The 26262-nt window shown below is 59.7% G+C and overlaps 1 protein-coding gene across 16 annotated transcripts in view; it reads right to left on the reverse strand.

Annotated features, from left to right (window-relative positions):
* CAMTA1 (calmodulin binding transcription activator 1) overlaps positions 1-26262 on the reverse strand; it is an 899707-nt gene that overhangs the window by 95904 nt on the left and 777541 nt on the right. For all 16 annotated transcript variants that reach the window (XM_067018318.1, XM_067018274.1, XM_067018312.1 and 13 more), the window contains one exon: positions 13990-14143. In XM_067018318.1, the coding sequence (XP_066874419.1) occupies positions 13990-14143 (154 nt within the window). The remainder of the gene's footprint in view (positions 1-13989; positions 14144-26262) is intronic.

Raw genomic sequence — 26262 nt, forward strand, 5'->3', positions numbered from 1 at the left:
ACGGAAACCTTTCTGTCCCCCATTTCTTGTTTGTAGGGAGCAGACTCCAGCCTCCATGACCTTCCCTGAGTTCCAGAGGGCAGATCTGCACGGTTGCTAAACAAGGGAGGAGCAGCCAAGAAACCACCTGAGGCCAGATTAGAGGAACCAGAGAAGCTCGTCAAGAGACTACCTGAGACCAGATTGGAGGGGTGCAGCCCCTGCACACACTCTAATCTTATCAGCAACCCAATGCTTGAACTATTGCTATCAAACTCCTCATCAAATCCTCCTGGGTCGGCACACAGAGTTTTTCAGAGCAGGAGGCCGCTGTGCCCCCCTTTGCCTGTCAAAGCAATAAAGCTATTCTTTTCTACTTCACCCAAAACTCTGTCTCCGAGATTCGATTAGCCACCGGCGCACAGAGGCTGAGCTTTGGCATCACTTTCGCTGCCGCTTTAAATCTTACCCTTCCATCCAGCACATGCCAGCTCAAGCCTCACCTCCCCCTGGAGGCCCTCCTGCTTACTCTAGCTCTCGTCCCCACTGGAGCCAGAGTCTGACTCATGGGGACAGGATGCAATCGAGGGGACCTCCTCTATCCCCCATGCTTCAAACGATGCCTGGCACGTAGCAGGTGCTCAGCGAGGACTGGTGCAGTGAGTCAACGAATGGTTGGTTTCTTAGTCACTCACACCCTCTCCAGCACTGCTCCCTTTTTGTTTCGTCCGTTCATTAATTCCCCCAGTGAACTGTAAGCAGAGCTCCCATCTCAATAATAATAACAAGAATAATATTTACTGAACAGACACTACCTGCTAGGCGTTGTGCTAGGCTCTTTATATGTTGACTCCATTATAAAAAGAAATCAATCACAATAATATCTACCCTTGATTGAGTATCTACTGTGGACAGGGCACTGGGCAGTGGTTCTCCAAGGGTGGTCCCAGCTGCCGTAAAAATCACCTGGAAATATGTTAGAAATGCACATTACCAGGCCCCACCCAGCCCTACGATGAATCAGAAACTCTGGAGAGGAGGCTCAGATCTGTGTCCTACCCTCCAGGGGAATCGACGCTGGCTCAAACTGGAGACCCATCGGTCTAGAGATTACGTCTCTCGTCTCTCAATGACCCTTTGAGGCCGAATTATTGTCCCGTTTTATTAACGGGAGAACCAAGACTCGGGAAAGTTGTGTAACTAGCCCAGGGTCACTCAGCAGGTAAGTGGCGGGGCGGGGGGGGGTAGGGCTTGCGGTCTCCACTGAGCCGTCTGCCTCGGATGGGTCTTCCAAGCCCGCATGCCCCCTGGATCAAGGAATAGCGGGACGGTTAATCACGGGCCGGGGAGGGAGGGCTACTCCCATCAGAAGGCCGAGATCCTTTCTACTCACTTCACTTCCCAGACAGAGGGATTCCGCGATTTCCTGGGGGCTGGTGAGAGTGCAGGAAACCCAGACCCCCTGGGGCTAGGCCAGGTTCTGTCCCCCCACCCCCCTGCCGCCCACCCAGCTGTCTCCTGCCCTCTCTGACTGCCTCAGAAGGGCCAGGTGGGCTGGAGACAGGAGGGGCAGAAGTTCGAAAGCCCCTAGCTCTTCCCTCATGAGCTGTGCCTCACTCAGGGCTGGGCCAGGTGGACAGCCAGGCCGGAACGCGCGGCCACTCAGACCAGCTGGCCGGGCCACGCAGACCAGGGCAGAGGAAGCTCGCCTGGGGCCTCCCAAGGGCAGGGCAGCAAGTGAGACGCAGGGCCTGCTGTGCACCTGCTCTTGGAGGACAAGAAGCGAGAGAAGGTGGGAGGCCCGTGGGAGAACATCTCAGCATCTGAACCTGGGCCGCTGGGGTTCCCGGAGGGGTCCCCGGCCTTGTTCGCCAAAGCCCACCGGGGTGAGTTATGGGACATTTCTGTGAAAGACAGGGAACCCGAAGAAAGACTCTTCCCAGAGAACATGGGAACCGTGGGAGCAGTGTTTGGCTCCTTGTCTGGATTTCTAGTCATTGGAGGCCGGATGGGGTGGGGAGGGGACACCGAGTCACAGGCGGGGGTGGGATGTGGGGGGGGGCCAGCGGTGGTCTTCTTGGCTGTGTCCTCTGAAGCCTCAAATGTTGCTTCCCGAGGTGGCTGCCCCAGGCAGTGGTAGAACTTTCCCGAAGGGCAGGGAGAACCTCCGAGCTCAGTGCCTGGCTAGCTGTACGGCAGGGAGGGGGCTGAGATTCAGGGACATGCAGAGCCTGTCGGGGGTGGGGACTTCCCTGGCGGTCCAGTGGTTAAGAGACTTCGCGCTTCCTCTGCAGGGGGCGTGGGTTTGATCCCTGGTCAGGGAACTAAGATCCCGCGTGCTGCGTGGCAAAATAAATAAGTAAGTAAGTAAATAAATAAAATATTTTAAAAAAGCAAAACGAAACAGAGCCTGTGGGAGACAGGCCGGCAGGACCATGCTGGCCAGGGCTCAGGGGCCCCAGTGGCTGCAGCTCTTTTCCTCACATGCATGTGATCTTGGGAAGATCTTTGATTCCCCTTGGCCTCCGTTTCCTCGTCTGTAAAATGGGTGCCTCCCACTGGTTCACCTGATGACACATCTCTGTTCCCCAGGGGACTTCAAAGACACAAGTGGGTCCCACACCCCGGATTCCGATCCGGTGGCGTCTGCAGGAGATCTGAGTCAGGACAGCGTTGAGGGCCCCGCGTGAGCTGACCCTTTCTGCTCTGAAACGTCATGCCTAGAACACTCTGGAAAGGAATTAGACGGTCAGAAAGGCCTACTCGGGAGGGTCCCTCACCCTGAGGCAGCCCCAGGAGCCGGTGAGAGCAAGCTGCCTGCCCTCCTTTTCTCTGTGGGGCTGTAACTTCTGGAAGGATAACAGGCACGTCGGCTGGAGCTTGGGTCACCACGGTAACAGCACAGGTGGCACCTGCCGGAATGGACATTTGGCTTTCTTTGCGCAGGAAGAGGTTTCTTGGTGCTGTGTCGAGCAGGTGACAAACGGCACGTTGGTGACAAAGAAACTATCCCCACCTCTCGACAGAGGCTTTTGGGGGGCCTTTCTCTTGGCCCCCAGCAGCCTGCGCTCATCCAGTGCTCCCACCCAGGGACTCAACTCTCCGTAAAGACCCACACAGAGGTGACTGTTTAACTGCTGTCCACACAGGTCCCCGTGGAGACGGAAACGGGCACTGTGATCATTTGTGTGGGCAGTGGTGTCACCCGGACGCTCCCAGGCAACCGGGACCTGCGGTCACCCCACAGAGGAACCACGTGAGCGAGGTGGGCAGGAGCGGGGACGCCAGACGCCTCTCCAGGAGTGAAGGAGCCCGTTTGGATGCCTCCCGGTTGTTGACACTAGAAGGCTGTCTCCATGGCAACAAGGTCAATGGGAAATGGCAGCCGCGTTGGTTTAATTTTCACTGTATTCTTGTTGACAGGAGTAAAGGCCCGGCTTCTGATTTCTTGGTTCAACTGGATAAAATTTTCATTAGATTTAACTTCTCATATCCAGACACCCACATATGATTCAATTTCCCCATCTCACCCTCAGCTCATTCTAGTGGTCCTGAGGACAACGTTTTCAGAAATCTCATTTCGAGCAGAGTGGAGGCTGAGCGGGGACAGGACGGTGTGTGTGCGCGGGCACGCGTGGGCTGTGTCCCAAATGGGCTTGTAATTCCTGGTTCTGAATGTCAGGGGACGTGGGACATAAGACCCCCCTTTCCATCTTTTTTTTTTTTCCGGTACGCGGGCCTCTCACTGTTGTGGCCTCTCCCGTTGCGGAGCACAGGCTCCGGACGCGCAGGCTCAGCTGCCATGGCTCACGGGCCCAGCCGCTCCGCGGCATGTGTGATCCTCCCGGACCGGGGCACGAACCCATGTCCCCCGCATCGGCAGGCGGACTCTCCACCACTGTGCCACCAGGGAAGCCCCCCCCGCTTTCCATCTTTCACCAGGAGGCATCGGCTTCGTTCCATCAGTGAACAAGCCCAGGGAAAGGCAGAGGGGCTGAGGACTTCTTCCAGGTGGGAGGGCCCTCAGAGGTGAGGGGCTGGGAGAAGAGCTTCCCAACTGGGAGCTGATTTGGGCCGTTTAGGCCGCACCAGCAGGAAATTCAGGCCACGTGGGGATGGAGCTCGCCGTACCTCTGCACTTGACTTCCCAGGCAATCTCCTAGGAGCTCAGTGGCATAAAAAGTGGCCTTGGCTGAGTGTTTCCGCACCGGCCCCGCTCACTGGGCCAAGGATGTGCATCGTGGAGCGATGTGAGTCTCGCAGAATCTCCTGATTTGCTGAGTGGCATTGTTACCGAGGCCGAGAATTCTTTGCCCTGTAGTGAGAGCGTGAGTGTGCTTGAAGTTCCCTGACTGTCTAGCAATGTTGGCTGTTGGATGGAAGCCCAATTTGGCAGAGGGGGAGAGGAAGCTTTAGCCATTCTCCCACATCTGGGAACCACGTGGGCTCTGAATTCTCTTCTCTTTTGGGCTTGACTGCAGCCTCTTCTCCCAGGCTCTGCCCAGGGGCACAGGTGGCAGGAGTGACCGCTTGTCTGCCAGCCCCTCCGGGCCACTAGCAGCAGGGGCAGGGGACCAGGTTTTGGGGTTCTGGAGGGTCTCCGTCTTGCTTCTGGGAGACCCTGGACTCAGATCCCTCCTCCGTGTGCCTGGAGGTGGTGCCTGCAGAGAGGCAGGCGCCCTAGAAAGGGTTAGCCGTCTCTCGGCTCCTACCGGAACCTTCAATTTTCAAAGAGAAGCTGAAAATCTGGAGACTAAAATGTTGGCAACAAATTCTAAGTTTAACAAAATCACCCCCCAGCGTGAGCAGGGCTGTGTCAGCTCTGGGAGGTGGTCAGGCACGGAGGGGCCACCGGCACGGAGGGGCCCCCAATCAAAGCTCCTGGAATTAGTGGCTGGCAGAGTCGGAGCAGGGGAATTCTGTAACAGCAGGGGGTGCATGGCGCCCAAGTGGCCCGGAGGGGCCAAGCAGCCAGGGAGCGACAGGAAATCAAAATCAGTATTTCTCTTTTAGTCTCTGATTTGGGGGACAAACCAGCTAAAAACAAGTCTGGACCCTCCCAGCAGAGCAGGAAAAGGAAGTAACCCCTATTTAAAACCAGGCTATCCTACTAAGTCAGGCAGAGAAAGACAAACATGGTATGATATTGCATATATGTGGAATCTCAAAAAAAAAAAAAAAAAAAGGAACAAATGAACTTATTTACAAAACAGAAAGAGACTCGCAGACATAGAAAACAAACTCCTGGTTACCAAAGGGGAAAGTGGGGGGAGGGATAAATTAAGAGCTTGGGATTAACATATACACACGACTACATATAAAATAGATCACCCACAAGGACCTACTGTATAGCACAGGGAACTCTACTCAATATCTTGTAGTAACCTATAAGGGAATAGAATCTGACACAAAGAATAGATACGTATACATTTGAATCACTGTGTGCCGTACGCCTGAAACTAACACAACATTGTAGAGCAACTAGACTTCAATTAAAGAAAAAAACTCAGCCTTGCCTCTTCCTGCCTCTCCACTGCCTGCTCTCCCCTGTGCCAGGCTGGGAGGTGCCCGGGAGGCATCCTAGAGAGAGTGGGAGATGTAAGGAGACCCACCTTGCCTGCTCTTCATCTCTGCAGCTCCTAACCAAAGAGACAAGCAAGACGGATGGGAAATCCTCCCCAGGCCCTTGTGTACTGAACCGCCTCCCTCCGTGACTCCAAATCCAGCTGACACAGGCAGAAGGCCGGGCAGAAGCTCTGGGCCTCACAGGCTTCACCCACTGATTAACGCCTCTGCACTGAGGGAAAGAGCTGCGGTCCTGGGCCCCGGGCCCACCACGGGGATGCAGATGTGCTTCCCTTTATGGGGCTCCAGGGTTTCTCATGACTTCAAGTCAGTAAGTGTCTGGCAAGACCCCATTATGTGCCTGACACTAACATCTAACTTTCAACCCGAGGAAACTTCTAAGATTGGTACCATGTCTTAATCCAGAGTCTATGGAAAGACTTCACGGGGTCCTGAAACACCCAGAAGTGATACACCCTACTCTTTGCACAAGTTCAAGATCAGCATTTTGCCTCCGGTGCCAGACTCACTTCCACACGGATCTGAGAATCAGCTGATACCCAGACAGGTCTGTGGCCCCAAAAAGGGGCCGACCCTGATCTCTGCAACAGGGCTCCTTGGCTGGCTTCTCGCTGGAAACTGCATTAGGCTAGGATCTCTCAAAAAGCAGGAGAATCTTGCTTGCTAAAAAATTCAGATTCCTGGGACGTCCCTGGCAGACTAGCGGTTAGGAGTCCGCGCTTTCACTGCCCTGGCCCGGGTTCAGTCCCTGGTCAGGGAACCGAGATCCCGCAAGCTTCATGGCAAAAAATAAAAATAAAAAATCAGATTCCTAGGGCCCTGCCTTTTATCAACCTGCCCCGGAGGTTCTGATATGGGCCACTGCTCCCGGCACTGAGCCCATGTCTGTGCCCAGGCTCTGCAGGCCTTGAAGGATTGGCAGGGGCGGGTGGGTAGCGAGAGGTGGGGAACCACAGCTGCTCTGGCTTCCCTGAGCCCCCGTGGTGGGAGGCCTGGAGGTGCAAACGCTCACCCCTGACTCCCGGTCTCTCACTGAGTCCAACTCCAGAGAAGGGAACACTGGAAAAGGCTGCTAATTGAATATTTCTGGCCAAAGAGACCTTCCAGCCCTGGGTGACAACAGCCTCCCCTTTTCCTGGACTGATCTACCCCCCACCTTTCCCTCCCCACTCACGGTGCCCCCGCGTGCAGCTCCGTGGGGACAGCACCTATGGGACTGGCTTTGCAAGTGCCCCTCCATCACCCAGACTGAGACTTGAAGCACGCGTTCCTGGTCACGGGCGAAGCCGCCAGCCCCTCCACCTGTAACCGGCCGGGCGATGCCTGATCAGGATAGACCGCGTGGGAGAGGAGGCTCCCTAGGGCCACCTTCTGTCTGTTCCAGCCCCCCCATCCCCCTCCCCGATCCAGAATCCCGGAGCAGGTCCCCGGCCCCAGGTCCACGGGCAGGGGTGGGTCGTGCCCCCTGCCTGCCTGCTCCCATCCCAGCCTGAGGGGGGGGACGCCTCTGGAGAGGTCACGTCTCTGAGCCGCTCTGCTGCTGCAGGCCACCAGGTGGCGCTAGTCGACCAGGAACCGGTTTGGTGGGGGCCCCAGAAAGGAACGAACGCCTTTGTTGATTTTACTTCTTGATGTTCTATAATCACCAGGATGACAATCTAAGCAAAAAAGCAAAACAAATAAACACCGCCCCTCTTACTGGGTCTTTGGTCTTTGTCTGGAAAATGAAAAAACAACAGGCGCCTTGACATACAACCTGAGGCTTGGGTGTGGCAACAGTGAGGTCAGCCCGGGCAGGCAGAGGAAGGGCTGGGGGCTCTGCAGACGGGGGGACCTCACTGTTGGCTTAACCTGCGGGGTGAGTAGCTCCTGGAAGACGCCGCTGAGAACCAGCCTGCTCCTTTTGGTCTCTGCCGCGGCAGCCCCGTCTCGGCAAGGGGGCTCCTGTCTCCAGCCACCCTGCCTTTGCCGGATCCCCGTGCCCTGCTGTCCCGGCCTCACCGAGGCACAGAGGCTGTGCTCCCGCGGAGGGAGCACACCCTGACACCCTGGCTTCTGGGACACCTACAGACTGCAGGAGCCCAGGGACCAAGGGGACCGGGAGAACTGAGGATTTCGGGGAGCTGGGGGGAGGCACACTTGAACCCCACACTCAACGTGGGTTCCACCCGCCATCAACATGGTCTTCACCTTGAACTTGACTTGGTCTTTGCCCACCTCACTCAACATGGCCTCCCTCCCCACACTGAGTATGGATGGCCTCCACCCTCACTACCAACAAGGCCTCCACCCCTCTCCACACACAGCACGGCCTCCATCCCTCCCACCAACATGGACTTTTATCACTTCATTCTTGACAGCACTTCCTGCCTCACACGCAGCACGGCTTCCTCAGTGTGGCCTCCACTCCCGGATATGCAACGTGACTTCCGCCTCCTCCCCGTCAACATGACCTCTACCACCTCATACTCAGCCTGGCCTCCACCCCCGCCCTGAACACGGCTCCGCGCCTTTGGGCCCCCATGACATCTACGCCCCACCCTCCACGCGATTTCCATCCCTTCGCACTCAGCGTGCCCTTTAAGCCTCAAACGCGAGGCTTACTGCAGTCACATCAGCGCCACACCGGTGTGTGCCCCGCCTGCCCCTTCCTCCACGCTGCGCGCCCAGCCTCCCTGCCTCCCGCCTGCCCCTTCCTCCACGCTGCGCGCCCAGCCTCCCTGCCTCCCGCCTGCCCCTTCCTCCACGCTGCGCGCCCAGCCTCCCTGCCTCCCGCCTGCCCCTTCCTCCACGCTGCGCGCCCAGCCTCCCTGCCTCCCGTCTGCCCCTTCCTCCACGCTGCGCGCCCAGCCTCCCTGCCTCCCGCCTGCCCCTTCCTCCACGCTGCGCGCCCAGCCTCCCTGCCTCCCGCCTGTCCCGCACGTTCCTCCAGGCCAGGGGCACAGGGAACCTCCCGACTGCTCCGGGCCTGGATCTCCTGAATGTCTGGGTGCTTGAAGGCAGAGCCATGTATTCTGCCCTCAGGCCGTCTGCTTCGGGCCCCTCAGCCGGTCTGGCCTCTTGGGTTTGTCTGCCTGAGGGCAGGGCCTGGGCTTTTCCCCACCTGGCAGCCTCCGCAGGGCTGGCACTGGGCTGACCTCAGGGCAGAGGTTCTAGCAGCCGGTTCTGGTTCGGTGCTGGTGGTGCGGGAGTGTCCGAGGGACCGTCAGCTGGGCTTTGCCCTCAGCACAGGGCTTGGTAGGGGCTGAGCGCTCAAACTCAAGGGAGAGGAGCCGCCTTCCGGCTCCGGTGCAGCCCCCACACCTACATACTCTGTGTCCACGACGTCGTTTGACAGTCATGGGGCCGCAGGGAAGGGCCCACGATCACTCCCGCCCTGAAGGAGGACGGTGCTGCTCAGAGAGCTGGGGTGACCTGTGCTAGGCCGCGTGCTGGTCAGAGGAGGAGCTGGGACCCCCCTCCCCGCTCCCAGGTCTGTCCATCTACCCATCCCCCCGTCCTCACTGCCGCTTCACCCTCTTTCAGGGGGAGGGTCAGGCACTTGCTCTGGCCCAGACAGTGCCGGTGTCCCCCCGAGCCGGGGGCGGGGGAGGCGGCGTCGGTGGTGGTGTGTTGAAGGGCTCTTGGAGAGAGCCTTGGGGCTGGAGGGGCTAGAAAACTGAGCCCTGCCCCCCTGACACACGTGCGTCCCTGCGCATGTCCCTGTGGGTGGTGGGCCGTGTGTGCATGTGTGTGCTGAGGTGTGCACAGACAGCGGCACGGGGGCTGCCCAGCCAGCTCTCCTGCTCTGCCCACCCAGTGCCACTGAGGCCCCGGGAGCCCTGAGAAGTGACAGAGGGGCTCCAGGAAGGCAGCGGGAGCAGAGCCAAGCCCAGAGACAGCCGGTGGAGCCGCCAGTGGCATCTGGGCCCTGGGAGGCCTGCGGGGGGGCCCAGGCCTTGCTGGGCAATGCAGGGCCACCTGGCCAGCTAGGGCGCTCCAAGCGGAGCCCCGGGGACAGGGGGACAGCTGGGGAAGGGCTGAGAACACAGCTTAAATCTCACGCCCTCATCCCTCACTCTGGATGGAAAAACCTCACCACCTGCTAGCTGGGAAGCGCCTGGCATCCCGTCCCCTCGTGGGCTGCCAAGGAATGGGGCAGGGCAGGAAGCCGCGGCGCTCAGAGTTGAGGGTCCACTCCAAGGGAACTGGCTCCATCTGGCTCCCTGAGGGTGGAGGGATCTGGCCACCGTGGTTCGGGGCTGCCGAGGATCACTGAGCAAGTTTCCCGCCAGGCCGGCGGGACCGAGGCACACAGCTTGTCTTGCCCGTCTTTCTTCCTACTCAAGGTTGACCCGGAAGGAGGGGATCCCACCTGCCCAGCCCCCGCTCACCCTATGGCAGTTCGCCGGGTCCAAAGCGGGCGGTCTCTCAGACCGGCTGCACTGGCACATACCCTGGAGTTTCCAGCATGAGACGTCCTGACCTTTAGATCATGTTCACTTGAGTTCTATAAACTCCAACCCTCAGACGGACGGGACCCGGGGCCATCATCCTCAGGCCTTGAGCTGAGCTGAGCTGAGCTGAGCAGTTCTCAGCTGAGGCCTTACAGGAGGCACCCTAGGCTGCACTTGGCTCTACTCAGCCCTGAAGGACTCACATGCAGAACACTATTCCCCAAAGGAAGTTAGGATGGTAGTGCTTAGAAAAGACTATACTTCCCAGACTCCCTTGCCAACGAGGGGTGACCCTTTGACCAAATTCTAGCCAATGATATATGAGTGGAAGTGTTGTGTGCCACTTCTGGTCCCCGTCCTTAAAGGGATGAAGTTTGCCCTCCACTTTCTCTTCTTCCCTTCCCACTGGTTGGAATGCAGTTATGATGGCAGGTGCTGGAGCAGCCATCTTGGACCACATAAAGAGGGCAACGCCCTAGGGATGGCAGAGCAAGCATCTGGAAAGAGCCTGGGTGGCTGATCTGACCCCTGACACTGTGAGGCTGCCCTATCAACCCTGAATTTCTCTCTGAAAGAGAAATAAGCTTTAAGCCACGATTCTTTTTGTCTTTGTTACAGCGGCAGGACCCGTATTCTAAATACCACAGAAGGGACTGCGAAAGACGGGAAGCATTGTTGGAAATATACCGGGAATTCCTATCAGATATCTTAATTCTTTCTCCCTTGTCTTTGTTTTTTGTGTCTTGTTTTTTTTAGTCTGGAGGAGGCATCCCTCGGTTTGCAGGTTGAAGGGAAGCCCCCATAGGACTAAAGGGCACCCCTGCAAGAATCAAGGTGGGGTTCCTGGAATCAGTCTGGCTCAGAAGTTGGGGTCTGTGGGATCCCCCCACCCCCTCGTCAACAGGTGAGGCGAAGGCTGAGAAGCAGAGTCTCACTTCACCGAGGATGAGCACAACATTTTGATTAAACCACTGACAGCTCTGCTGCAGGGCAGAGAAATTTGGAAACATCAGGAAGTCAACCTGTGAAGTCTTTGAAGGAATGTGATTTATGTGAAAATGTGATGAAGCTAATGTGTTTGGCTCCAGCGCTGGGGTGGCACTCCTGATTGTGGAACCCAATCTGATGCCTTCCTGGCTCCCAACATACCTCTGCTTTCCCCGAACACGGGTAGCTGGTGCCCTGTGCGTGTTCCAAACCCAATCAGCCTCTAAAGCTTTTATTGGAGCCATATTTCCCGGGCTGTGCATGTCTAACCAGAGCTACGTACACACACACACACACACACACACACACACACACGCACGCACATCCCGAGGGACTGCACCGCGCTGCTCTCGTGTCTGGACACCAGAGACCCACGTGTGATTAGCTTTATGGGGTGTTTGTTGTAGTTTTTTACATAATTCCCTTGATGCACTGCGTTCACGGCTCCCTCCAGTTAAGCGTCTGGTTTCCAGCCCCTGGAGTTCAGGGCTTCATCCCCTGTGCCCGCTGGGGGAGGTGGCATTCCTGTTGGACTCAGGCAGGCTCCTGTGGGAGGGGGACTTTTCCCAGGTGGGGCCGCTTCTGAGGATGGGGGCTGTTGTGAGGGGGTGGAGGCAACGAGGGGAGAAAAAGGAAGCAGCTCAGATAAAAGAACGGGAAGGCAAGGGGCCACGGGGTGGCTTACAAGAAAACGGCCATCGGTGTGTGCTGAGAGGCGTTAGGAGGGCCCAGGCCAGAACCTCTGCCCAGGGTGGCCACCTTGAAAGGCATCTCTTCCCTCGGGAACATCCCCTTGGCCAATCTCTGGCTAATTCGGTCTCTGCAACCTCCCAGGACATGGGATGAAACAGTGGCTTCAGCGCCTCGGACCCGGGTCTGCAGAGGCCCAGGAGCCAAGCTGGGCCCCTCGGAGGTGGCCGGATGCTGCTGGTCTTGGTACGGAGACTGCTGGATTCTTTCTCTCATTTTCCGGAAAGGGAACTAGGGTTCTGAGAGGGTGAGTGATTGGCCTGAGGTCACACAGCGAAGCAGTCCCAGAGCCAGGTGCGCACCGGCAGCTCCTGGCTGCCCGGACTCGACTGGCCTGGCAGGATGGTGCCAATGCCAGAGGTTATATCAGAGCCGTTGCTCCACCCAGCCAAGGCTCTGCCAAGAGGAAGTGTGGGCAGCTCTGGGGCTGGAAACCCAAGGTCAAGTACAAGCCCTGCACGTTTAGACACCACGGAATGGAAGGCATGGGTGGGCGGGGCGCAGAGCGGACCCAGCACCACTGTCCTGCTCCCCAGCCCCTGGGCGGCTCCGGCTCTCAGGGCCTGGACACCGGGGGCCTCTGTCAGGCGCTCGGGGCCCTGCGGAGAGGGGATCAAGCTGGGCCCCACCACGCTTACCCGGCCCCCTCGCAGGTGTTTACGGAGAGCCTTCCACGCGCCAGCGCGGTGCGGGGGCCCCGAGGAGCGGCAGGTGGGAAAGGTTCACGGGAATTAGCTGGGATGTCTCCCAAGTTTCTGGGTGCTCCGCAGAGCTCTGAAGAGGCTTGCGTGTCCCCTTCCGGTTCAGGAGGCTGACTGCATTCTGATGTCTCCCCGGGGGTCTCGGTGATGGGGTCCCGGTTGGGTGGTCTGGGAAGGCCGGTGGAAGAGGTACTATTGGGGCTAAGGACGGCAGGATGAGGTGCGGTAGCAGGTGGGGGGGGGACAGCCAGGCAGGGGGAGCAGTGACGGCCGCTCTGGCGGAGGGACCACCCGTCAGGAAGCCCCAGGAGGGCAGGGGCAGCGGCGCGGGGTCCGCAGGGGGCTAAGCTGCGGGCACGCCCAGGAGCTCAAGCTCCGTCCTGAGGGCAACAGGTGGCTTCAACAGGGCGGCTCTGGTCAGAGCCGCAGTTGAGGAGGCTTCCACCGGGCACAGCCTGAGCCCGGAAGGCCCTGGGCCTCCCGGCTTTAGTTCCTGGTGGCGGCAGCAGGGCCAAGCTGCCCGGAGCCTCCCCGTGGGCACGCGGCTCAGGAGGACAGCGTGGGGGTGGACCTCAGCCTTGGGGGATCCACTTCCCTAGTCAGAGCCCCGTCCCCCCGACCCCCTCCAGCCTTGTGGCTGGTGGGGGGTCCTCCAGTCTGAGCACCGAAGGCTTCTCAGGATGAGCTGGCCATCCAGGTGCCATGTGGCCTCAGCATGGACACTCGGTGACCGGACGCTCACTGCGCCCAGGAAAGGACATTTCAGATGCTCCCTGGGCGTGTCTCCTCCCCGCAGCCCGACTTCCAAGGGGGCCACAGGTTCTGACGGCCCCGTTGACCCGCTCCCTGAGGTCCAGTATGATGACAAGTCTTTGCCCTGAGCCTCAGAGATCAATGTTCCGGAACCCGGGGCCCTGTGCGCTGGATGGCTCTCCCCGGGTCTGTTCTCCCTGAGCCCACCGTCCAGGCAGCGGGAGAGGCCACGAGAGCGCCCGGCGGCTGCCCGTGGAAACCAGGCACCGGCCACGTCGCGTCTTTCCGGATGCACTCGGTGTTTCGCACTCAGAGATCCGCCCCTGACAGATGCCCCCGACAGCATCGCTTTGCTGACAAAATGAAATCCAGCTCAGTTCGCATTATTCATGTGCCTCCCTGTCTGGGAGCCAAGGGTGCCCCGTGTCCAGGAGCAGGTGGGCCAAGGGCAGGAGCCTGGCCAGCCTGGCCGCGGGCCTCAGGCCTCTCCCACCCCGCCGGGCTGCCACCACGCTCCTGTCTGCGGCCCGCGAGACAGAGGTCCCAGGCTCTCTCCACTCTTCCTTGCTCACGGGTTTTGTGCTCTGGAACCCACTTTTCTCACCCGTAACATGGGCTGACATCTGGGTCCTGGCCGTCGCATAGGGAGCCCCCGAGGACCGGGTGGAATTGGGCAGAGGGTCCTTGTAAAAGCTAAGTTCACTGTCATCCGAGCGGAATGGGGCTCCCACCCCCAGAGCCCCGGGCCGCAGAGGACCTCTGGCCCTGCCTCGGCGACCCCGGCCGCGCCTACTCACACATGGGCTTCAGCTGCCCGATGAGCTCCTCCTTCGTCCATTTTGCCCACTCCTTCTTGTCGGTGTTGATGGAGCAGAGGATGGGGCCGCAGGGCTTACCGCAGTCCTCGATGGCCGGGACGTTCAGGTAGTGCACCAGGACGATGTCGGGGTTCTGGGGGGAGAGCACAGGCACGGGCAGCATGGGGCTGGTAGGGAGCCCGCCCACGGTCACCCCAGCAGGTACAGACAGGCTGAGCAGCTCCACGCCGGGCTTTCTCAACCAGGGCACCACCCACCCTTGGAACCAGATCGCTGTCTGCGGTGGGGGACCGGCCAGCGGCACCCCGGGGCCTCTGGTGAGATGCCATGAAGCCCCGCCCCCTCCCCCAAATCTCTAGACATTGCCTGTTACCCTCTGGGGGACAAAACTGGCCCCAGTTGAGACCCACTGCTCTACATGTGGGCGGTTTCACGTGTAACTGAGGACCACACACGAAGTTAAATGTATCTCTAGCCCCGTGTCCCGGACCTACGCCCACAGCTGCCCCAGCAGCGCCGGCCCCTGCTCCGCTCTTTACATGCACTTCCTCACTGCAGGTCCCTGGACGTCCCTGACAGGTATCACCACCACCCTCTTCTTAAAGGGGAAACGGAGTTCCTAGAGTTTAAGGCACCCACATCTTTTTTTTTTTTGGCCACTCTGTGGAACTTCCCTGACCAGGGATCGAACCCGTGTCCCCTTCAGTGGAAGCGCAGAGTCTTAACCACTGGACCACCGGGGAAGTCCAAGGCACCCACTTCTAAGGGCTGGATGCCCCTCTGCCCCTCAGCCTGTGGCCTTCCCGCACAAGCATCTCTAAGCATGGCCCAGGAGCTTATGAATGGAAAGAACTCTCCCCGTGAAGACGGCAAAGGCACAGTTTTGTCCCCAAGTGGTTTTACTGAAATGGGGCAGCCTCTTGCCATCAGATCCAATTCAAGGTGACCTGCGTCGCACTCCACCCGCCACCAGCTCTGATAACGACACACCAAGGGAGCCTTTGTGGGGCAGCAGCTTCACTGCAAAGAGCACAGGCCCTTCCGTGGCCTCCCAGAGGAGGAGGCTGTTTATTGGGTCTTGTCAGTCCTGACAAAGTTGTTAAAAAAAAAAAGCAGCCATGTCACTTTATAATGCATCTGAATAAACGCAGAAAAACCTCCTACCCCAATCAGAAAGTATTTCTTGAACCGTAAGGAAATGTATAATAATGTATCAAGGTGCTGCAGGGAACTCTGGAAAAGCCACTTGGAAGGTCCCATCCTGTGCTATTTGCCAGCTACGTCTCCTCGGTTTTTCCCTCTGGATACCCAACCCCGAGTCCTGGGCGGGGACGAGGACCCCGGCACGGAGGAGCCTGGGTCTGCGGTCACCTCTCTGGATCTGATCAGAGCAACAGTAATCTGTGCGTAGGTGACTCAGTCGATGCCTTAATAAATAAAGACCCAAGACGACTCCATGGCCGGTGCAGGAAAGTACACTGGTATCATTTGAAAAGATTTTCAATAAGGGTTGAAACGTAAGAGTTTTTTCTCTTGCCAATGCTCAGTTAACCAGGAAATTAAATCAACACGAACAGGAGCTTTCTCGTTAATGGCAGCTTTTCTGGATTGCGGTAATCATGCTCCTTAATAACAATGATAATCCCTGACATCGGCACGGCACTTTACTCTTTTCAAAGCACTTTCTAGCCATTAGCTCATTGGCTGCCCATGCAAGCTGGGGACACGGGCTGGGCAGGGCAGGGCAGGGCAGGGCAGGGCGCTTTCTGTCTGCAACGAGGAGCCCGAAAGCCCAGTGAAGCTGTGACTTGCCCAGAGCTGTGTGCCTGGCAATGGACAGAGCTGGGGCCGGGAGCCACAGTTCTGACTCTGCTTTCAGGTCCTGCCGAGACATCTGGTGGCCTCCTTTTGCCTGGGCTAACTGCCTTCCCACCTCACATTTAAATTCGTCCTTGCCATATGCCCAAGAGGCAGGTGCGCTGGGTAGATCTGCCATGCCACCTCATATTTAAATTCGTCCTTGCCATATGCCCAAGAGGCAGGTGCGCTGGGTAGATCTGCCATGCCCGTGGCCTGGATGGCGCAGCCCAGGAGAGGGGGAGCCACCGTCCCTGTGCCCCAGCCCCTGTTCTTCCTACCGACCGGCACACCGGCCGCCCCCGGGCTGGGAGCTCCTGCCTGAGTCTGTGCTTGGCCAGACGGCAGCGTCAGCCACTGTGCAAGACAGAGTCGGGATCGAAGGGATGCGGGGCCCGCAGGCCACTCAGGGCTTCCTCTGGTCACAGCCCCTGGAGCAGGAGCCCAGCCTTGCGGGAGGAAGCCAGGATGCCAGATGTCTGGGACATGAAAGGCCCTTAGCTTCCTGCCCCACTGCCCCACTGAGCGCAGCCTGGGTGCCTGGAAAAGCTGTGGGAAGCCAGGGTAGTGGGAGGGCAGGCGGGGGCCTGGGAGGCGAGGGGCACAGAAACCATGCACCGAAAGCCCCCAGAACTTGAGCTCGTGCCCTACAGCACCCAGACTCTCCTGTCTCAGGAAGTCCCATTCCTTCCTTCAGGGTCCAGCTCCATTTCTGCATAACCAGCCTCCACCTACTCTTTGAGGGCGGGCGCAGGCTCGCTCGCCGCCTCTTCCTCCAGGAAGCCCTTCTGGATACCTCACCCTCCATACCTCCACGACAGCAGGGTGGAGATTGGGTAGAGATTGTCTTAATCGTCTGTAAGCCTCCTTTATCTGCTCAGCCACGGGGACAATGCCTGGGAGCTATCACAGCATCTGGCAACACCTGCTGCTCATTTCTTGTTTGTAGAGTTGAATCAGGCTGACTCTGAAGCTTCCGTCCTTACCCTTCCCACACTTGTGTTCAGCTGACACCTGGTTTTGGTTTTCCGTGTCTTCGAAGGGCAGGGCAGCTTCTCAGAACACAGGGTGTTTGTAGGAAGCTAAGAGGCAAGGCTGGTTCTTAACCTTTTCCGGGTCTAAAGCCTCTGAGAATTTGATGAAGGCTGTGGCTTCTCCACTCCCAGCCCAGAAGAACTCCCCAAGGCGCACCAACGCTGCGTTTCAGGAGCACTCAGACCCAGTGGTCTGCGGACCCCACATCTGTAGCCAGGGACTTAGGGATTCAAGATCCACGGCGGCCCCTTTCAACTCGGGGAACACGCCCAACACATACATCCCCTTCCCAGGAGCCTCCATCCTGGGCCTCGTGCCTTGATACGATTAGGAGAAAGCCCCAGTCCCTGACGGGATCAAGGAGGTTGGGTTTGGGATTCGGAAATGCAGAAGCAGCCTGCGTCACGCTTTATATATTAAACACAAATTCCATCCCAGGCCCGGAGTTCCTGAGGCCGAAACTCCTGAGTTGAATTTTAAATCACGGCTTCCTGGCTTGGGGCTGGTTTTAAGACACAGAGTGATTGAGGTATTTTTGGAAATTGGGGGCACACATCACGTCTTGGCAACGTTGTGATTTTATTCACTAGTTGTACATTTTATTGGGTGTTTCTGGCAGAAAAATATATTAGGCGTGGAGTCCCAATGTTGCAGTTTCTTGGGGGGCTCATAACACTGTCAGATCCTCAGGGAGCACGGAGCTGCCGGCAGGGAGGGGCAGGCTGCCTCCAGGAGCAACGAGGACACGCCCCCAGCAGACCCACCCAGACTCTCGGTTCCGGAGGGCTGTGGAGCCAGCGTGCCTTCGCCCCCCGCCCCGGGCTGACATCCTCTAATGGCTCCCTGGGGTTTACCACCCACGTCAGACTTTGCAGGTCGCAGGTCTCATCCAGAGGCTCCTCCCCGGGCTACGGAATATCCATGAAGATGCAAGAGGCCGTCCCCCGTGAGGAGAGGGTGGCCTTGGAAATGACCCCCCCCCCCCGCCAAATGTACAGGAGGCCTGTCCGGCGTTAGAGGCCTGGGGGAGCCCGACAGGGTGGCTGTGGAGGGGAAGCTGTGGATAAGTGAACGTCTCAGAGAACTTCCATAACTTTCTGGAAAGAGCCACGGACTAGGAGACCCCCTCCCTCCCTTTTGGTGCCTCAAGCTCTTCACCTGTAAAAGGACACAGCCTGCCCCCCTCCCCTGCCGGCCATCAGGCTGCAGCAGGGGCCACGACGGGGCCTGGGCGAGGTGCGAAGTCCCATCCGTACAGGGTCCCCGCTGTTCTAACTACTGGGTGCCACCAAACCCCGAAACAAACAAAACCCTGGTGTTTTTCCGGAGAGCAGGACTGGAGGCAGCTTCCAGCGGGCAGTCTACCCGCTTACAGCACCCGCCGTCTTGCCGACAGACCGTCTGCCCCGACGTGCCTCTTACGGCCGGGACGCCCCTTCCCCTCCCGGCCTCGCGGCTGGGCCTTCGCAGCGCCCTCCGCCAGCTTCGCGGCCTTTGCCCACCACGTTCCGAGGGCTCCTCGATTTCTCCCTCCGGCCCACCTCCCGGCTCTGCTCCAAGCTCACCTGTCTCACTGCTCACTGACAGCTCTTGCTGGGACCTCAGAACGCCCTGGCTCACGTGGCCCACGCCTGGCCCACCCCGGGCTTCACCCCCCGACCAGCGGTACTGCCTGCCCTCAGCGGCCCGGGTCAAAGCTCCTCTCCCCGCTTCCTCTCCCTCCAAGCCGTCCATCGCCAAGCTCCGTCAGTTCTCCCCCTCGGGAAAGCCCGCCCCACCCACTCGGCCCCGCGTGCCCCCAAGACCACCCAGTGCGGGCCCCTCCCCCTGCATCTCCTCACTTCCTCTCTCCCCTCCCTCCCCATCCCTCTCCCAGCCCCAGCAGGCCTGACCCTCTGGTTCTGCTGCCGGCCTCCTGGCCCGAGAACGAACCCCACGCCCCTGACACGGTCACGGGGACCCGCCGTCTGTTCTCCTCTCCGGCCACTCTCACCCCACTCCTGCCACCCACGTTCCCCGAGTGAGTCAGCCGCGCGCGTTCTCTCCTGAGCTGTCCTCTCTGGCTGGTGGGCTCTGCGCCACCCGTTGGCGTGAGCGTCAATGCCACCTCCTCCTGGACGCCGTAGTCAGGGACCCCCTCAGGCACGGTGCCACCCTGCCCCCGCCCGGGCCCTACGACCTTTGCATCCTTTATTTTCTTTACAGCACCCACGCCTAATTCTCATTTCTGAGCGGTTTCTGCTGGCTTTGGCCTGTTTTCCCACCTAGAAGCGACAGCTCCGGTGGCCGGGCTCTGTCTTGCTCAGTGGCCGGGGGGTTCCTGGAGCCCAGAGCGGGGCTGGCCCACCGGAGATGCTCTGCCCACCTGCAGAGTGCTGGGGTGGGTGACAGCTGAGCCGCCCCAGGGGTGCCGGCCTGGCCGGGGCAGGTGGTATGGGTCCCTGGAGACCTCTCGCTACCCCAGTACCCTTCCTGAGGGACAGACGGACTTGCGAGGAGAGGACAAGCGGCCTGGGAGGGGGAGGAGGTGTCCCCACCCCCTTGGAAGGGGGCGGTAGCACCCGAGAGCCCAGGAGCTCTCAGCCTCTCTGCGCCAGGCCACTCCACGCAGCTCCCTCTCAGGTTTTATTTGGAAATGCGAGGTTTGGACTTGCTATCGACCTAGTTCCAGGCTGCGGGGCTGCCAGGCAGAGGGCTGTGGGCTGGAGCTGGTGGAAGGGCATCTCTGGGGGCCGAGTTAGACTTCGTCTCCTAGGGCACCTTTTCCAGTGGAAGCCTTTCACCTGAGCTGGGGGGACAAATGGGAGCCGGGAGAACCAGCTGGGGACCTTTACATCCAGCGGCACGGGAGGGGTTGGGAATGCTCCGTAGAGAGAAAGCTGGGCTAAAGTTAAACCAGCCCCTTGGCTGCAGGACTTGCCAGAGCCTTGGCGGCACCCCGTGCAGGAGGATCTCTTGGTGGGCGTTTTGCGGGCAGGTTTTCCAAGCCTACGTGACCTTGAACCTGAGCACCTCTTGGGACCCTAGTGTCCTCTGGAACACAGTTTGGGAACCTCGGAGGGAACTCAGAGCCCAGGGAAAGCACCTCCGGCAGCTGTTGGGAGACAAGGGCCCTCAATGGTTCCTGGGTCCCTTTCCCCTGGGGCCCCTCCCTGGCCTGGCCTGAGGCTCACCAGGCGTTCAAGCTGCCTCCAGGGGACCGCCAGGTTCCTAAGGAAACCCCTGACCGACTGGGTGCGCTGTCCCCACGACCCGCTCCTCCCCAGAGCCCAGCAGCCTTTCCCAGCAGCTGCGACTACAGTTCCTGCCCACCCAGGGCGTGGCGTGGGGCTTCCTGTTGGAAAGACTGAGGGGCTCAGGTGAGAGTCCAGGGCGGGGGACTCCGTCTCTCCTTCACGCGTGGGCCGTCCTTCCTGGTCTGGGTGCCCTGGGCCGCTGGGGTCCCTGCGGGCAGCCCTGGGACCGGGGCTGAGCGCGTAAAGGTGGGGTAGGGGCTGGCGGAGGGGGCAGCGGCTTTAACCTTCTAAATGACAGTGACGGGGCTTTCAGGAGGGGAGACGGAACACGAAAGCGACCCCCGTCTGCTCCCCAGCCGGGGTCAGCGCTGTTGTGCGGCGTTAGCGCCGGCGTGGCGGCGGAGGGGGTCGTCGGGGCGCCAGCGGCGGCACCTGTGATCCGGCTGAACCCGCAGCGGCTCTTGCCGCATACGCTACAGAGTTCTAGACCCTGGTGCCCGGGGCGAGGCGGGCACAGCAGCTCGGGGGAGCGGCTGGTGGAGAAGGGCTGCAGGGTGTCTCTCCGGCAGCTCCCACAGGCCCATTCCGCACGGCTCCCACGAGGGGGAACCGAACTCAGTCCCCGCAGCGGGGGCAGAACCCGGGCCTGGAGGGCTGGGGCAGGAGGGGGAGGGGAGGAAGGGTGGGAGAAGGAGAGAGAGAACGACATAGGCCAAGGCGCTCAGCAGAGAGACGTGGGAAGCCCAGGCTGGTGGCAGCCAGGGTGGACGGGGGTGGCACAGAGACTGGGGGGGTGGGGGCAGGGATGCCAGGCTTGCCCCTGGAGAGCCCTGACCTCCAACCCGGAGGAGACGCCCACAGCTCCTGTGGCTTCTGGCTCTGAGAGCTGAGGGTTCAGGTGCAGGAGTGCTCGCGGTGGGCAGACGCTTGATCTGGCCGAGCCTTAGCGCCTGCTCTGTAGGACGGGGGAGAAGAGTACAAATGGCCTTAGCCTTGCTGGAGAGAGGGGAGGCAGGTAAGGGGCTCAGGAGGCAAGGGGCCCGACCCACAGCCGATCCGAATGGGTGTTCCCTAATCTGTTACCGGTTTGCGATGCAGGTGGGGAGGCGGTCCAGTTTGCAGGGGGCGGGGGACGGGGGGCTGGAAGCTGAGCCCTACGCCTCCTGAAGCTCAAGCCTGCTCCAGGGTTCGTACCACCGACTCTGGAATGGGCTGAAAGTAGCGCGATTTCACCAGAGACCCAAGTGGCCCAGAGCAAGAGGCTCGGGGAGCTCACGTCCTCTCGGCCACGGCCAGCACTGGGCACCAGGCGGCTGGATGCCGGGGGTCCTGCAGCCCCAGCCCAGGACCCTCCCCTCCGCTGGGAAGGAAGAGGCAGCTTCCCTTTCTGTGGAGTAAGCAGGACAGTGGCGCAAGAAGAGGTTAAAAATGCAAAAAGCTGTTGGTTTTGTTAAAGAAAAATGCAGCTGCAACATCGGTTTGACTCTTGTTTGCAGTTTCATCAACGCTAAGCGCTCAATAAATCAGGGTGGCGTGGCGCTCCATTTCTTCCGCGGCTTGGTCATTAATCTCAGGCCGGTTCTCATGAAAAATGAAGGAGAGAGGCTGTGTGATAGTGAAAATGTATACATTACCCAGAAAGTCATAATAGCATGTAATGGTGGCCACACACCTCCTCGCTTGCCGCCGGGGGAGGGGCCCGGGTCTGCGCGCCACCAGCCGGCGCGGAGGGAGACAGAGAGTAAATCTGCATCTTTGCGCCGCAAGCCCGTTCTGTGATTGCCTTTGTCCTATTAGCAACATCGATGCAGATTCTGAAAGCCCCACAAGCCCGATCTTCAGAGGCAGAGCCTTCCCGATGACCGAGGGCAGGCGCCTGTGACACAGGAGTGCAGATCAGGCGGAGAGAAGGGCAGGATTGATTAGGGAGTGAATAAATGATGATACCAGGCAGCTCAGGGCCGGGGTGTCACCACGCTGCAAGGCAGAGAAAAATCCTCTGGCCTGGACTCCAGCTGCCCTGGACGGCCCGGCACCTCTTCGCTGCTCTGGATAAAGGCACGAGGTGGGCCCGCTGTCGCCATCAGGTCTCCTGGCGTGTGCCGGCCTCTGCAGCCTGCTGTTCCCCTCCCCGTTCCCTCTTCCCCAGCTGGGGACACTCAGGCGCCCCCATGACCAAGTCCACGTTTTACGGCCATCTCAGGGTGTGCGCCGGGTGCTTCTCGGGCGGCGGGGCCATGCCTGTACCCCCAGCGCGCACCTCCCACTGGGCGCCTCTGTCTGCAAAGACCACTTTCTGAGTGTCAGCTGTGCGCGGGGCCCCCCCTTCAAGCCCCAGGAAGCTTTCCGCATTCACTCCCTTCAACAACCCACAGAAGCGGGTGCCATTGTTACGTGTTTGAGGGATGCAGACTCCCGTGCTTAGGGCTCCACAATTCAACCCAGCCCAATATCCAAGCCTGTATCACCGCGCCTGCCCTCCACTGGGGCCCCGGGGCTCTGAGGGAACTCGCCGGACGGTGGATGGAGGGTTGTGTGCCCAGCCTCGGTGCCCTGGGCCTCCGCGGCCTAGTTAGCATCTGTGCCGGCGTGAAAATGGGTCCAGGGAGCCTGTGGGGTGCGGGGAGCTGCTGGGAAGAGCGATGGGGCCGGCCTGTGAGCTCTGCAGGGCAGGGCCAAGGCAGCAGAGCCCCTGTCCCCACAGCAAGGGCCTGCGGGCGTCAGGACACCCTCTGTGGTCAGGCAGCGCTGTGGGGTGAAGGCAGGGGTAGCCGCAGCTGAGCACCTGACGACTGGGGGGGGGGCGGACCCAGGTCCCCAAAGTTGGGGCCTGTTGATGAAGCAAGAAAAAAGAGAAAAGAGGGAGAGTAGGAGACAGAAGAGGCACCCCGGAGCCCCCAGTAATAGGCAAAACCAGCTGTCAGCTGCACACTTCCTGGGAGCCAGGCCCCCATCATGGGCTGGGTACCGGACACCCTGCATCACGGGCTGGGTGCCGGATCCCCCAGTCCAGTCCAGCGGGGCAGGGGACACAGACAACCTCCTTCCTTGCTCCTTGGCCAGCGCTCAGCAGGGCGGGGGAGCTGAGGGGGGGCGATGCCTGGGAGAGGCTTGGGGGGCTCACACGGGGCCTCCCCTCCTGCTCCAAGTGGGGGCAGAGGCCTGCAGCCCCGGGGGAGCTCCCGTGGCCCCTCGGCCGGGCAGCCCTCATTAAGCCCACGTCCGCGCCGGAGGGAGGCCGGGAGACTTAATTAGTGAATGTGGATAAATGGTCTGGAGATGGAACCCTGGTAATTGCTGAGTGCTACGGCTGCCGCCACCGCTGTTATACAATTATCAGAACTTTCCAGTCATGGGAATATAGTTAAACAATTTCCACCTGGTGTGGGCTTCCGGGAACCCCGCCGGCTTAGGGGCTGGCCTGCTCGGTCCTCTTTAACCCACAGGTGATGTAGGAAAAACACACTAATTGTGGGAAATCGCACCTGTCACGGTCCCGGCCGCCTGGGGACCGCTGAAGTAAAGAAGAATGCGCCACTCGCCCCGAGCAGATAAAGACGCTTGGGCTCAAAGAGAAGCCCGGGATGCCGTCCATCCAGACTTTCTGGAAGCCTCTGAGCAAGTGCTACCCAAAGGCCCCTGGAAGGTTAAGCCGTCCTGGGGGGTGCCTCTGGGGAGAACGTTGAATCGTGCAGCTGCACCCCCGTGCCTGTGGGGCGGGATGTGGGAGCAGGTTTTTGGATGGACAAATGGACGCCAGGAGAGTTGCACCGGCTCGGGGCCAGGCCTTGCCTTGCTTAAAACCATCCTGAATGATCTGGGGGAAGAAATGCCCCGTAAAATCTCCACGTTTGCAGATGACGCTAGACTCTCCTGGGTGATGAAGCGCAGAGTCGTTTGCAATCGGTCCCGAGAAGATCTGTGTAGTGGATGGAAAGTGACAGATGGAGGCCGGTGTGGGCAAGGCGCGGGGCAGCGCGCGCAGGGAGAGTAAAACGAATCGCCTGTGGAGGCCGGTGGGGCTGAGCTGCCACCCGCCGACTCAGGAAGACCCCCGGGGTTTCTGGAAGCCACAGTCCAGAGTCGTTGCTGGGACGACGAAGGATCCAGCCCGGAGAGTCTGACACAAGGGCTCTTTATCAGAAACCTTGATCTGGGGCCGCGAGTGCACGGGAGAGGGGAGCATCCCCGGAGGAGGGGTGGATGGCCACGGGAAAATGAGATAAGGATTTTTCTGCTCAGAAAGACAAAAGCCAAGGGGAAATGTGACTCAAAGTCTCTCAGGTCAGAAAAAGGAGAAGAAGGTGAACGTGTGTGTTTTTTTTTTTTCTCCAGCTCCCTGAATACTAAGAATATGGGTCCCCCTGGAGCTCAGGGAGTCATTTGTGGCACAAACTCTGCACAGCGGGCGGGTAACGTAGGAGACTCATGACCCCCAGGGAGAAATGGGCTGAAAAACAGAAATCGATTTTTCTTTTTTTAATGGGCGACATTGGTTCCTGGACGGCTGACCTGTAAGGAGTTATGGGAGGAGGTCAGGATATCGGGGCCGTCTCTCCCTGGGACCCAGTTGCTGGAGGTACCGTGGTGCTCTGTGCCTCCACTGGGGTGGATCCAGGCTGGGAGTGCCCGCCGGGGTGTTAACTGCCTGCTGCTTCCTGCTGGCCAGGCTCTGGCCAGGGACACGGGCCCCTGTTGCCCTGCAGTTGGCAAACCTGAGCCTGGATGAGGTTCCTTCCCTGTCTCCCGCGTCGTCTGCCATCACCTTGAATTCATTTTTGACACACTAGAAACCACTGCAAGAGTTGCCCCAACCAACCCTGGGACGAGAAGCCTTGGGCCTCTCTCCGGGACGCAGAGCTCGAGGGAAGGGACTGTGCTCGGGCTGGGCAGCCCTGGCCCAGCAGGACGGGGCGTCGGGCAGCTAGGCATTGGGTGATCAGCTGTCAGGGGGCCGCAGTCCCCCTCCCTGACCTCCTTTCCTCTCCCAGGAGCCGAATCTACGGGCTGCACGACCCCCCCCTCACTAGCCTTACAGAGGCCCTGTTTATGGCTTAGACCTGTTTACGGCCATGTCCTCCTGGGAGCTGGAAGCCAAGCCCACGGCCCTCCCCTCCCTGCCCCTCCCGCTCCAAGGACGCATGCGCCTGTAGCCTTGCTCCTGCGGCTGGCGGGCCTGCCCGGGACCCTCTGCCCCATCAGGCGGTGGCTCAGCCCCGTCAGGAGACAGTGGCCCCACGTGGTCATCCAGGCGTCTCCAGAGTGACCGACGTGCTCTGGAGCCCCTCCTGTCTACCTGCTCCTCCCGATAGCTCTGGAGGAAGCTGAGCACATGCCACCGTCCCCACCGGCCCCGTGCGCCCCCTCTGACTGAGAGGTGCCATGTGACCTGCCACCTGGCTAATGGGTGGCAGAGCTGAATGCGGCTCTGGTGCGTTTGGTGCTCTCACGGTAAGAGCATCCAGGTGTTCTTTAGGGAGCAAGCCACCCCTCCCTGACTCAGTCCGGGGATGGAGCATGTGACTCAGGCTGGCCAATCGGAGCCCTGCACTCTCTGGGCCATGGGGATTGGCCATGAGTCCCAGCCAGAGGCAATCAGAGCTAATGGCTGGACCTGGCTGGAGCCTCTGGGGGGCAGGGATGCTCCTTCCTGCTGGACCTGAACCTGAGATGATGAAGCCCAGAGCTCCTGGAAGCCATCTCTTGCCAGCACGTGGAGTCCAAGAAGGAAGCCACGTGGAGGAGGCAGAGCCCAGCAGAAGAGACTGTAAGCCTCCATGCCATCGACTGAGCCCCTGGGTCCAGACATGCCTGAAGCCAGCCCACCTCAAGACTTTTCAGTAACTTGAACACCCAAATTTCCTCTTATCCTGAAGCCAGTTCAAGCTGAATTTTCTGTTGCATCAACAAAGAGATCTAACTCCTAAACAGACCATATGTCTTCCTTTTGCTAAGCCAGCGCTCTTGCCACTACACAATTCAGACTGTCCTCTAGTTACAAGAACCACCATCACTGTGGTTACTGAGAGCTACCAGTTATTCAGCACCTGTATGTTCCGGTGCTGGGTGCTAAGTGCTTCACAGGCTCAGCACACTGAACCCGCGTGAAGTCGCACTGGGGATC

Source organism: Kogia breviceps, chromosome 1 (assembly GCF_026419965.1).
Source record: "Kogia breviceps isolate mKogBre1 chromosome 1, mKogBre1 haplotype 1, whole genome shotgun sequence".
Taxonomy (NCBI): Eukaryota; Metazoa; Chordata; class Mammalia; order Artiodactyla; family Physeteridae; genus Kogia; species Kogia breviceps.